The sequence below is a fragment of the Tachypleus tridentatus genome, chromosome 7 (assembly GCF_004210375.1).
Source record: "Tachypleus tridentatus isolate NWPU-2018 chromosome 7, ASM421037v1, whole genome shotgun sequence".
Classification (NCBI taxonomy): Eukaryota; Metazoa; Arthropoda; class Merostomata; order Xiphosura; family Limulidae; genus Tachypleus; species Tachypleus tridentatus.
Window position 1 is genome coordinate 41,235,496 of NC_134831.1, and position 14,723 is coordinate 41,250,218.

General features: G+C 29.8%; 1 protein-coding gene across 1 annotated transcript in view; it reads left to right on the forward strand.

Moving 5' to 3' along the window:
- Positions 1 to 14,723, forward strand: part of LOC143257662 (nucleolar complex protein 4 homolog) — a 33,029-nt gene that overhangs the window by 2,289 nt on the left and 16,017 nt on the right. Inside the window, exons 2-5 of the mRNA XM_076516704.1 lie at positions 8,689 to 8,797; positions 9,837 to 9,940; positions 10,542 to 10,646; positions 13,167 to 13,307. Coding sequence (XP_076372819.1) covers positions 8,689 to 8,797; positions 9,837 to 9,940; positions 10,542 to 10,646; positions 13,167 to 13,307 — 459 coding nt within the window. The remainder of the gene's footprint in view (positions 1 to 8,688; positions 8,798 to 9,836; positions 9,941 to 10,541; positions 10,647 to 13,166; positions 13,308 to 14,723) is intronic.

The following is a 14,723-nucleotide window of genomic DNA, read 5'->3' on the forward strand; positions in this document are numbered from 1 at the left end:
TGTAGCCATTTTGTTTTTTGTAAATGGTGCCTCAATCACATACTTAAAAAAAGGCTAGAATTTCAAAGGTATAAAAACAAATATTTTTCTCCACCAACTACAGTGCAAGCCAATTAACTGTGTGACTTGTAACTAATAATCTGATATTCTTAGATAACATGTCACTCTATTACTTTTTACATTACAATAAATGTTGTTTCAATTTGTGTATTTTATTTTCTTACACATTGAATACAGATCTAAACTTTCTTAGTATATAAATATGCAGTTCCATGTTAGTCATTTCATACAAGTTATACTGGTAAACTTGGTTATGTTATCATATTTCATTATACATTTGTGTAAATTATAGAATTGTTAAAAATTAAAAATTGATGAATATTTGGAACTTTATTATATGTGTAAGATGATCTATCTAACATAATATATGTTTGTTCTTTTTTTTATAATTGATTTAAATAGATAGGATAAGGACATAGCAAAAGTCAGTTAAATAAACACACAGAACTCAGTTGATGCAGCCTAAGCTTAGTTCAACTATTTTAATATATAGAATTTCAAAACCAAGTCAGTGAAGTTATTGTATATTATTACCAAGACATGAAGTGTTACAAGCTCACATTGTATCTGAAATTAATCATTCTTGATGAAATCTTAAACTTATAATATGAATATTAGTAACTTTAAATCAAATATCCAATTTTTGACTGATGGCTTTGACAGTGTAATTTATTTTTTATTTGTTTGTTTTCAGTCACAAGAATTTTCACACAATTTCAAAATTTCTAACAAATTATAAGTGAAACTTGAAAATGTGTACCATTTTCAGTTCTCTTTAAAAAGTAATTAAAATTAATTCATGGTTAACTACAGTTTTAACAGGTGCATTTTCCAACATTAATCATATTCAGAATTTTCTACAACTCCCTCAGACTACATTGTGTATTTCAACATTAATATTTGGAGCTAGTCACAACTTAATACATTAGTGAAAGATAAGAAAAATATTTAGTCACACTGCATCCATTTAACTTGTAAAAGCTAAACACAAAACCACCTACATGTGAAAAATAATTCAGACTATCAACATACATTAATCAGCAAACCATTACACAAGATAACTATTTAGAAATAAATCTCTTCAAGGATAAAACTAGTGTTTATACATTTATAGTGTATACTTTACTATCTTAGGTATTCATATTTGTAAGGTAAGTATTTTTGGAGATTACTCAGTCAAACAGAGTTGCCCTTTGGTTCTTCAAACAATCACCTATAAGGTTATCAAATTAGCTAACTGTAGATTATCACACAAATATAACTAACAAAGTTTTGGAAGAATTCAAACAAATGGTATACATTCATCATGTAAACCATTTTATCAGTATATAACTGGTAGATGTGTAGTTGCTTAAGTAATGTTAAGAATCCTGAACTTAAACATGAAACATACTTGAAGTGAAAAAATGGAATTTGTTTCATTAAAACAATTAGAGGTATCAGTAGATACTTAAAAGATTTAGGGTTTCAGGCTAATGATTGTGGAAAGTTTCATATGGTAAGAATCATGATTTTCTATTCTGATTTTTCAAGATACTGTTTGATAGACTGTTAAGTAGAATTGGGACACAGGTCCCGTGTACCAGCGTCTAGCAAAGCCTCCAAAGATAATCTCTCTATATTCCTTTACTTCCTAATGGCAAAGCACAATAACTACTCAGCATTAAGGTATTCTTATTAACATTCAATCATCTAAGAAAAAAATAATACTAGAACACATTTAAATTAATAAGGGCATACTTTCAATGTATTGTAAGTTCCATCCAACTAATATCCCAAAATAACTGAGTTGTGTATAAAAAATGCTTGGAGAAACACTACTATGTGCTAAGTGTTGCAACTGTTTTATATTGCATCTTCTAAACCAGGTCAAGTAGGCTGGACATCTGTTTATTATTTGTCTTGTTTGTCCATGTATGCAGTGTTGTTAGGGGCATGTCTAAGCAGTATTATGAATGTTATTTGTGTATTCTGACTATTTTGAAGGGTTATGAAAATAGCCATTTGTACATACGATGTCTGTGTTTGTGGTTAATATGGACACATGGAATCAAAGCATGAATGTCCAGAGGATGTCCACATATTCACTTTTCACCATCCAAAGGCATTTCTGCATGTGTAATATGGATGCCTACTAACAGAAGCACCAGAGTAATAAATTTAGATTATATTGATAGGCATACTAGTTACTGGTCAACAGAGGTAATTATCTGTATACAAAACTCTGGTTAAGCCACATTTTATCTCCTTATAAAAGAAAAGATACTGATGTTATAGAATGCATTTATCAGAGGAATTTTTCTGAGGATAGAAGGATTGTTTTATGAGGATAGAGCTAAGAGCTGATCTTGTGAAAGTTTACAAGATTTTTCAGGCTCTCAAAAGAATAAAACTTTCCAGTTTCTTTATGCTATTTACTGAAGACAATAAGACACACATACAAAATTTGTAAAAGATTCGTGAGGATCCAGCTATGACAGTTTTTATTTTTCTTATGGAAAGAACTACTATAATAAGGACTAGAAGTAAGCATCTTAAAATAATTTAAGAAAGGAATCAGTCAATTCCTGAAATTTTACAGTTTTATTTTAACTCTTCTTATCCTCACAATTGAGTGTGCAGATTCATCATTGAAGAACCAATCAATTTTATTATGGGGTTCATCGGAATTTCTTCAGCCTTTTCACCATGTTTTTCTAAAGTTATTTCTGTACCAAATTGTTTGGTTTGTAACTTTTGGTTACACTGCATAAAAAACATCTGAGACATGGGGGAAAAATCAAATACCATAAATGTTTCAATGAATCTCCCTAATTTCTGCTGAGGGTCCCTTCTGATTTTTACAGAATTTCTTTTAGCAACTCCTTTACACTGGGTGTTGTACCAGACATAAAAGAAAAGTTAATCAATACAGTACAGTTCTTGGTGTTAAATATCAGTAAGAACTTCCGATTGAAAGCAGAGTGTATAATATCATCCACTTTATATATGCTGTATCCAGTGCCAACAAGGTCTTTTGCCCAATACCAGGGCTTTTCATATTGCCTGTGATACAACAGACACAGCAGTGATTCAGACACCATTTATATTATGCTGCTTGACAATAACTGTTATAATTTGAATTGGATTAAGTTGGTAAAGTGTAACTTTTTACTGATTTTTACTTCACATGTAAGGACTGCAAAGGATATGTTAGTTCAGTAGGCAGCCCCATTCACTAAACTAACCTCTGAAATTAAAACACCTTCAAAGCGAGCACTTATAAATTAAATACTTATTAAACCTTTCCTTACATTTACCAAGTTTTCCCCATTTAATGCCATTCCATGAGGTAATCACCCTGTTAGAAAAATAAAACTGTCTTAACTGGAAATGAATCTTATTCTGCTAGCATTTTTATTTCTGTACTCTCGTCTTACCATTTTCACCATTATTAAGTATTAAAAAAAAAGGGTTTATCAATACTATGTATTCCCTTAATCTTAAAGACCCTTCTAAGTTTTCTAATATATACCAAATTGTAACCTTTCCATCAAAGGTATCATCTTAGTAGCATTTCTTCCTCTGACTTTTCTCCAACAATTTAATGCCCTTTTAATAATGGACCCAAGACTGTGAGGCCTAATGACTGACCAACATAGTAAAATTATTGACTCTTTATACTTACATTCGATATTTATGTGTTACCTAAAACCATATTTGCCTACTATTAGTAACAAAATGCAGCAAGGATGTATTTAAAGACCAATAAACTGAAATTTTTCTTCGCTAATAATGTCAAGGCTATTACACTAAAATTATGATTATTATTGTTACCCACATGTTTTATGACATGTATAATTAAAAGCTATATACGTAATCTAACATAAATTCTAAATCTGTTTGTAAAACAGCAGCATCTTCATTCAGCCAGCAGTGTCCAGAACCTTCATATAAACAACATATTTAAGCAATTTATTGGCCATTCCTTCGTATGTCACTGATCTAAATCCAAATGACCAAAGGTCCTAATGAGCTATGATGTACCCCATTCTCGTTTGAATAAACTATAACAATGCTTTATCTTCATCCATCCAGACACTCTTCTATACAATAAGTCAATTTAACACTTCTACCCTTATTTATAAATTTTTAATATGCCTTTTGTATGGGACCTAATTTTATGTTTTCTGAAAATCCAGATATACCAAAACCATGTCTCTACTCTTATCTACAAGGCAAGAGTTTCACCAAGTAAAACCATGCTGACTATATGTCACAGATGTGTATCTAAAAAACTTGTGATTACCTGGAAAATTTTTATTACCTCCTTTTGAAAGTAAGAGTAACCTTAGCCAATATTCAGTCTTTTAGTACTAGTCCACTATTCAAAGATTTACAAAAACTAGTTGCAAATGGCTCACATACCCAATCCTTAACGTCCTTCAAAACCTTTGGAGATATATTATCTGGTCCAGGAGCCTTATCATTCTTTAAACTTAGTAAAACTAAAGAACAACAAGTGGGTAATCCTGTCATAAAATAATCAATAGAAACAAGTCTTATCAGGCCTTGAAGGGCCTACTCCCATTCTAAAGTGCCCAACCTTAATGTATTTAAACAAACCTTTATTGTTAATTTTCACATATTCAGCCAACCTTTGTTTTTACTTACCCTTTTGGTTTGCCTAATATTCTGTTTGACCAATACTCTTGATATTTATAATATTATTTGCCATCACATCAGCCATTTTAAGCTTCTTAAATGTGTAATACTTTTTTTTTAATTAGTCTTTATATTTTGTGAGTCAGTCTGGGCTGTGACTTGCAAACATCCTTTTTTTTTTTTTGCAAGAAAGACATCTATCTGGAATATTTAAAAATTAATTTTGTTAAAAACATTTGATCTGTTGTAACTTCAGTTGCCCAGTTTACAACAGATAATTCTCATCTCATCCCTTGAACATTTGCTTTACTGAGATTTATAACCAAAATTTATTTATTTCTTCCCCCCATATGTCATAAAGCATCAGACCTAATTGCACCCACATGCACCACATTCTCTCAACCATTTTTCTAATGATAGTTAACAGTAATTCTAAACAGCATTGTTTCTAGTTGGTTCCCTGACCAGTTGGTGTGGGTATTGTAGGGTCATATGATTGGAGTAATCCACTGAAGCAGTAATGATAGAGTTAAATATGCCTACTTTAATTGTTTATGAAAAATCTTTACATTCAAAATAAAATAGTGAACTTGAATAAAATATGAACCATTTTAAATTTCTTTCTATTTTTTTGCAAAGGTAATCCTACTTTTTGTAGAGCATATATTGAAGAACTGTTGAGTGGCCAGTGAATTATAATAAAGACAGGCAGGTATACCTGCCAATTGATGGAGAATGTTTATACTTAATTAAAACAATGTAAGTTTAACAGCAATAATGTATTTCAAAGAAATAACTTGAACATAAACTTTTATCTCAAAATTTTAAAATTATAACAAAGCTTCTCCATAAACAACATTTGCTGTTTGTTTTCCATCTACCAACAAATATTTATTTTGATTTCTTACCCTTGAACACCCTACATCTCATCAGTCATCAGAAAAAATGCTTGTTTGAGAAACAACTTTCTTCCTTGAATCCTTTTAAAATATTCAACATTACCAAAAGCATCAATCTGTCAAGATTGTTTGAAATTGACTTAATCAATAGGCTGCAAACAATTAACCAACAAGTTTTACAAAATAGAATTAGGGTTAAGTCCAATTTTGACCCCCTTAGGACATTTCCCATAGCTCATAGTGCTTACATACAAATGTTGGTTGAGGTTAAGCCAATACACATTTGATCTCTATTTGTGTGTGTGTGTGTGTATATATATGTATGGATATAAATATGAATAATTTATGGTACTATGATTGGTCCAAATGGCTGACTGAACATTCATTATTAGTCATTAGTGTCAATATTGTTACTTTATTATTATAACTTTTAATTGTGCAGGTTGATTTTATAAGTACTGGCATTCTTTTAAAACAAATTAAGATAATTATTTAAACTCTTTTTGTACATTGGATCTAAGTTTATAGTGAAATTGACAAAGTTGTTAATTTTACTGGTGAATACATGTGTGTTTTACCAGCAATGTTTAATTATTTATTCTGTTTCTCTTTTCTGTGAATCGATTACACTTTTTTATAGGAATTTATAGCACATACACAGTGCATGTTGCATTTAACAACATACATTTAGTTTCATGGTAGCTATGGACAATTAAAACAAAACTGCTGATTCACTTCAGTACCGTGGAGAATGAAGGAGACGCAAAACATTATGATTAACTGTGGTTCACATTCCATTGCTTTAAAACCACACATTACACTGTTGGGTCACAGGTGTGTCATGAGAGCAATATGTGAGACTGGCACATTTAGATATATTCTCCCACATGTAAAAACCTCATGTTTTGATCAGTTTCTTAATGATATATGTTGTCATAATTAGCAGCTTTTTGTGATGGATTGTAGTTGGTTGACTGATTAGATCCATTTATCCAGGAAATGTACCAATTGCACCTTTTTTTTTCTTGAATAAAACATTTTCTGGAAAGGGTGGCATCAGTTGATGTCATAAAATAATTGATTAATTAGAATTACAATTAAATTGTTTAATATGACACTGAAATGTTTAAATAATCAAATTTAACATTTCCAATTATTACAACTGCTCAGAGTAATAGGCTCAATGATTAATCAGTTATTAAATGTCATTAGTTGCTTAAGTTTACTGAAGAGAGGTTGAGTTACTCCAAAAGTAGTATAATTCTGTGATAGTTGGGTTTCACATTTAATTATTTTGTATCATATGTTAAACAGTTTGTCAGCTGAAGAAGTTGCAAGAATAAATTAGTACTAGACATTTTTTTAAATTCATATGGAAATATAAAGAACATCTCAGAACATCACACTTATATATATAGTAGTAATCTTGTAGGCTTTGACCACATTTGACATAATGGTAGGAAGCTGGCAAATTACCAGAAAATAAATAGACAACATTTTACAAAATTGAATTTTTGATAAGTAGCTATGTTAAAATGCCTTACTAAAATATATGTAATTTAAATACCCATTAAATTAACTGAATAAATTTATTAATAATAATATTAAAAGCATACAACATGAAAACATGTAGGATAAGTTACTAGTGTTAAGTGACATGAGTGAAGGAGCAGACAATAAAATATAGAGGCTCAAACAGTACAAGTAATACTATACATTACCATATTAATTTTGTTTGTACTTGAAGTTCACAAAATTTACTAAATAAAGATGGAAGTGGTAAGATGACTTATTTTATAGAAGTAGAAATAGGTCAAACTTACAGCTTTTTTTCAGTTACAATAAAAAGGAGGCAACCAATTAGAGGTAGCAGTTAGTGAAATTTGATAAGTAATTCATTGGACTCAATAATTGAGTATCTTCACTCAATCAGTTAGTCTCATGTGAGACTTGGGTAGTAAGAATAATAAAAAGTAGTAATAATCAATTTTTTATGGCAATCAGTTTAATCTCACTTTCAATTAATCAGTTATTATACTTGATAATAATTCATGCTCATTAAATTGAGTTAATTGGGCTTTCTTTCTTTCTTCCTTTGGCTTTCCACTATTTTTCTTATTTAACTTAATCTTACCCATTTTTACACATAGGCATTATTAGCATCTAGAGTAAAAATGTGATTGTAGTCAGCATATAGTAAACTAAATGTATTTTCAGTTATTGTACAATAACACAAAATTTAAGGACAAAATTGACATGTTGGTTAATCTATATTGTACACTACACTACTTGAAACTTTAAAAATTACATCTCATAGACATTTAAATATCTGTCAAGCCTTCCATTAATTAGTCACTACATTCAACACAAAAGAAAGCAGTTAATTTAGTAGGCAAACTATTAGGAAAACAAAACTTACTTTTCATCTCGTGTATCATCCTAGTAGCCCATGTCTGAATATTTTTTAACAATTCAATATCCTTTCTAAGATAAGAATCCCCAAACTGAACACAGTATACCAAATGTTGCCTAACTAATGAAATTACTACCTAGTTAAATTAAAATCTTATTTGTTCTGCAGCTAGCAATAGCACACTTCTTGGATGAATTAAATGACTAATCAACCAGAACACAAACATCCTTTTCTTCTATAACACTGTTAAAGTTAATTTCCTCAAAATTATACATATAATTTAAATTATGATAACTCGCATACATTATGTTATTGGTCAGTGTACATGGTAAAAAGTGTAAGCCTGACGAACTCAGGGTTAAAGAATTTATCCTTGGACAGTACGTAGCATAAGGAATGTAAATTTAATTAGCATTGGGTAAGAAATGTATCATCACTTATAGAATAAATGATATAAGCCTTTTATTTCTAAGAAATTTATCCTCAGTTAACATATAGAATAAAGAATGTAAGCTTGATTTTCCTCAGTTAACATACAGAATAAGGAATATAAGCTTGGTTATCAATGGGTAAGAAATTTATATGCAGTCAGTAAATAGAGTAAGAGTATTGTCTACCCATTACTGTGTTGTACTTAAGTTTTGCAGTCTTTATTCTTCCTTTTTCATTAAGTCTAGTGATGTTGATGAAGTTCTAGCTGGAATACAAGCTATAAACCGGGTTTTCCACCATCTTATTCAGAATGGAGATCTTTATCAACCATCATCACAAGTTGGTGAAGGTATGCATACATTTTATATGGAATAAAATTAAGTATAAACTGGTGTTTTGTTATTAAAGTATTTATTTTGTTAGTAGTAGCTATTTTTGTCCAACAAAAAAGATTCAGAGGAGTTCTAACTATAATTGTAATGAATATATGTTCTAAATACTTACAGTATTGTCACTTTTGTTATTTTACTTGGAATGTAATAGTGTCCTTATTATAACATAATCAGTTCTTATTCACTTTTCCTCTGTAACTCATAAAATGTTAATGACAACAAATCAACAGATGACTTAAGGTCAAAACATGTTTTCTACTTTATTTTAATACCAATACCAGCTGTCTTGAGATACAAATCAACAGATTAGTTTACAGTTGTAAAATAAAATGATGAATTAGTATGAAAAGGTTTTATCTGTAGTAGAACGCTTAAGATAGCCCTTTGTCTTAAATGTAGTATTATAGAAAGTAAACCAAAAGTGAGGTACCCATAAGTATGTGAAATACAATCTTTTGTGTCATAAATTTAAACAAGTTTTCTCTAAATTTTTTAAATGTTTGCATTTTATGTTATTGCACTAAAAAGAAATTTTCTGAGAAAAGTACATCAGGAACAAAAAACTTGAGTACTGTACAGTAAGAGTGTGTTGGGAAAAGCATTTGAAGACCTAAAGATGGATGGAGAAAGTAGGTCAAAACATCATCTCTTACTGCTTCTGTAAACTGTTAGTCTGAAATTTATCAAGCATTTTTTCTTTAAAATTCTAAATTCTGTTAAGGAGATAAAGTTTCCCAGCATTCCATTACAGTGCTTTTAACATTAGGAATTGAATTGCCAACTTTCTTTTAAATCTTCAAGAAATAAAGTAGAAATAGGAGCATGATGAATCAGAATGATCATTGGTAATGTCCTAAAGAAGACAATATTAAATTTCACAGAAAGAAACATGACAATTTTGTGCAACTGGTATAGTGTGAATTGAGACAATTTTTTGCTGACCTTAAATCATATACCAAAACAAATGTCATCACAACCGAGATATTTTACTTTCAGAGTTAACAGTTGAAGATAAATACAAGTCATGGTTACATGATCAGTATGTTGAAATAAGGTCTCAGTTACTGGAACTGCTTCACCATGATAACCAAAATGTTCAAGTAAGCATAATTCATACTTCATGCTCTTAAAGAAATGAATGATAATGAGATACACATTGTTTAAAGTGATATTTAAAATATAGTTAGATAAGAATTTAAGCAGTTGAAAAGTTAGTAGGCAGCGTCATGTAACTTGTGTAGCGAGACAGTCTTACTATATGATGTAAGTATTGTTCTCGGAAATCATGTCTTTTAAAGCATTTTGTAGTTGACTTGTAGAGTTGTCACTAGTGTATGTTTTTTTAATCTACTGTTTTGTTTGTACCCAAACTGTTGCTCTTCACTATACAGTGTCCACTGCTTCCCTATTGCTATTCTGTTGGAGTTGTTTAGTAGATATCAAAGAAAGTGATGAAATAAACAATTTGAAACCTTAAGGTAGGTGAATAAAGCCACCTGAATCATCATTTGTTTCTGATTCTCTCAAAGTTGTTGTTTAAGTATCTGTTAAACAGCTCCAACAGAACTCCAGAACTTGCATAAAACATCAAGTTTGTTTTTGACTAAAGTGTTCCAATTAATATTGCATCTCCCCCTTATGAATAAGTTGAATCTTGTAACTGTGGAATTAATGATGACTGTTTTTTTTTAATTACTGTAGGAACTTGCACTTTGTACATTAATGAGACTTGTGTCAGGAATTGGGAAAGACCCTCTCAGTCCTGTAGATGAAAATGTCTCTTACTTCCCCATAGAACTCTTACAGGTACTGTAAAATTTTTCACCTCTGTGGAATGTGTCAAGGAGAAAATAAATCTCTTAAAAATTCATGAAGGATAATTATATGTTACCAGAAGTTGTCTATACCCTTGTCAGTAATGACTAATACAAGGAATATTGAAGAAAGGATTAGAAATGATTTCTTATGAGACTATCAAAAATAAAATTAACCTAAAATAAAACTAAAGAATTAATAAAGTTCTTTCAAATTTTCTCAATACAGAAGAGGATTATTGCTACTTCGTTTTTGATATTATTAATAAATTTAATATACTTGGATACCTCTAGAATTTTAAGAGGAAATATGAAAGTTTAATAAAATGTGGAAAGTTAATGAAGAGTGTATGAAAATAAATATTTGCAATTGATGACAACAAAATAAAATTTTCTGAGGACCAATAAGTACCTAATATGATAAGACTGTACAAATGCTGATTATGATATGCATATCCTTGCTGCAAAAACTAAAACCCTATCACTAATAGTTTTCTTGTGGTTAGAGGTCAAATGTCATGTCATGTTTGTAACTTACATTCAAAATATTTATGAATTAGAACCTTAAATTACCAATATTTAGAAGCTAAAATGTAAAATAAGAACCTCCTATCTTTTTGTTGATATCACTATATTTAAGGAATCAAATAGTTGCTCCACCTACCTCTTCCATTCTTGGAAATGCTTACTTTGTTCAATCGTATGTTTATAACCAGTCAGAATATCAAACTTTCCCCCATATGATTTTCACAGCTTCTTTAAGGTGGGAATTTACTCAGGTTATTTCTTTTTTGACTCAAACTTTGAAAGGGAGGGTAAGTGGAAATATTGTTAGAAAAACTATTTTTTAGGCCCAAATATAGTTTTGTTAGTAAGCCTGATAAATTGCAATATTGGTTGAGTAATTTGTAATTTTTGTTATTTCAAAATGCATGTATAAAACATTAAGAATAATATTTTCTTTTACATCCTGTATACGTGAAATATGGCAAGGCTTCTCATTTAAGCTATATCCTGCTATGTATGGCAAGCTATGTCTAAATTCTTAGATATGGAAGTAGTATAGATCATTGTTTTAAACATTTCTTTATTTACTATTCTATGTTTGAAGAAAAATATCTGAAATATATAAATATATTTATTTGTCAGAATTAATAATATATATGTATTGTATCATAACTGATTATGACTGTATTTCATAAAATGCTGGTTTGCTAGAAAAGTTAAGGCAAGTCATTTTGTAAAGGCCTGTTTCATACTGTTCAGTACATGTGTGCTGTGTCATGGCAACTTCTATAATGTTAGTTGGACACAGATGAAAGGTGAACAAAATAAAAATAATAAATATGCACACGTATGTTATGAGACTTAAGCTATTTATACTAAACATATGTGGGTTCATGTTATAATCTGTAGTTAATCTATTATGAAAAACATAACTTATATCTGTTTTCTAATTTGTTTTGATGGTTACAAGGTTGATCAAATTAACCAAACCCATACAGAGTTACAATAGTGAAAATAACAGATAAAACATAAAGTACTTTTTTCTAAAAAAAAAAAAAAACAATTATCGGAAGGTTATAAAGATTTGCATGTGAAATTTTACAATTTTATGATGCATAGAATTATCTTTAATCTCAAAATCAAAATTACTTTGCATGCTGGATAGTCAAAATTCAAAATGAAAAAAGTGTATGAGCAAAACTGCTTAAAAATCTTAAAACTTTGTGAAGAAAGGCGATATTTTGTGTACAAAAGTTGGGTAATGTTTACTGAAAATCTGCAAAACTTCACTAAGATATGTTTACTGTATTAAAAATTATGAAACTGTAACAAGCATGAAATGAACATGTACTGAGAGAGTTAACTTGTTAACCAACATCAGATATTTTTTGTAGGTTAGAAATGGAATTTTTGTACCTTCATATAACAAATGGCCAATGTGAGATTTGTTATCATTTAGCTGCTTGATGGATTATCTGTTCTGTTCAATCACAAATTTCAAAACAGTTTTTAGCATTATAAGTTTGCAGTCTGAGTGTTGTGTTACTGGGGACAACATTTAGAAGAGGAAACTTCTAAATTTTGAATGTACTATTTGACCTAAGTTTTCCAGTTTATGTAAGTTGTACCTTATGTTTTCTTACCCTAAGGGGAAAAATTATTTTTAGTTTGCTTACAAAGTGTTTTGGCCCAAAGTAGTGTGTATTCAGAGATGCCAGTTATGATTTGTGACCAGTTTATTCATGTACTGTTTTTATTCAACTTCTTTGCTTTTCTGAAATTTGCAGAACATGTAATATAACCTCTAACATAGTTATCTGGAAAACTGTTCTTTAGTACACTTCAAGTTCACTTAAACATCACTACTTCAAATGAGTTGTTGGTACACACCTTAGAACCACTCTAACTAACTTTTAATAATAATTTTTGGCTAGTACTAAACCCTGGGCTTCCTTTCTTAATGATGTTTTGAAGTACTCTCCTCAGGTTTTCCTTTTCATTCCAGGATATATTAAAACAGTTATTATCTGAAGAAAAGAATCTTCGACCTTTAATTGGACGGTTCCAAGAATTTGTTGAATATGATGATGTGAGGTTTTATACTTTGAAGATACTAAACAAGCTAATGAAATTCCATAAAAAAAAGGTGTGTGTATAACATTAAAAAATGTTGATTTATTAGGTTGAGGAATAATTCGTGAGCGTTTTTAAATAATTTCATTCAAGCATTACATGCAAGACTATACAATACTTCAATGCATGAACACATTACACCCAAAACATTTATTATGATATTTTATTTCATGTAATACCTAGGTATATAGTATACATTGTTTTAAACGAAATTGCAAGAAATTAAATGCGAAAAGCAGATGGTGTCGAAAATGCTCGATTTTGTCCACTTGACATTCCATTTAATGAGCTGAAAATGAAAGCAAAAATTAAAGACATATGAAAATCAAACACACCATCTATTAGAGCAAAAAATTATCTATCAAATGACATGAAATATTTTGTGAAAGCATTTCATTTATGAATATATTTTTTAACTTGAAAAAACACTCACGAATTATTCCTCAACCCAATACAAAGATAATAACATTTTAACAAAAATTTTTACTAATACATTTTGAAAGTGTAATAGCTAAGAGTATTTGAAGTTGAATTTAATGTAAGTATTCTTACAGAGTAACCCTTTGGTGATGGGGCACAGGTCAAAGGCCATGTCATCACATTTGTTGACTTGCATTCAAAATCTTATTGAACTACTATTTTATGAATTTATGTCAGTAAGTTTGGAATCAAATTGTAGATTATAACTTAAATTCTAATGCTTTATATGAGTTAATTTCTTAATTTAAAAGTAAATATCAAAAGAACACATCTAAATAGAGATTTTAGTGAGTCACATGGTATATTGAATGCAGCAATATTTAAAATTAGGTGTTTATGGTGCCAAAATACTAAATCTATAGTCTCATACAAATTATGAAGTCAAGTTACTAATCTTTTCAAGCTAAAAAATAAGAACCTTGAATTTTTTTATTTTGCTGAGATATGGCTTACGTACTGAATCAAACACAGTGGCTCCATTCACTTCTTTTCATTTTTGGAAATGGTTCCTTTTATACATTTACTTCAATATATGACGTGAATAACCAAACAACAGTTTAGAATCTCCCCACTGTGGTTTTCTCAGCCATTTTAACCTTTGAAAAGACTACCATGTTCTTTCAATCTAAAATTTTGGTGAGATAGGTTATGTTTTTAGTCTGCTTGAAGTTTCATATTTTTTAAAATCTAAAAAGATCTTAGTTACCAAGCTCAATAAATTATAGTAGAATTCTGTGGTATTAGTGTGGTTATTTATGATTTTGTTTGATATCCTCCATGTGCAAAATTGTAAAAGGCTTAGCAAATTATGTTCAGCAGCAACCTAGTTCAAAGGACATAGCTAGATGAGATAATTGTTTGCTTTACTTCTCCTGGTACTCAGTGGTAAGCTTGAGGGCTTATAATGCTCAAATCTAGGGATTGATCCCAGTGGTGGGCACAGGTTTGT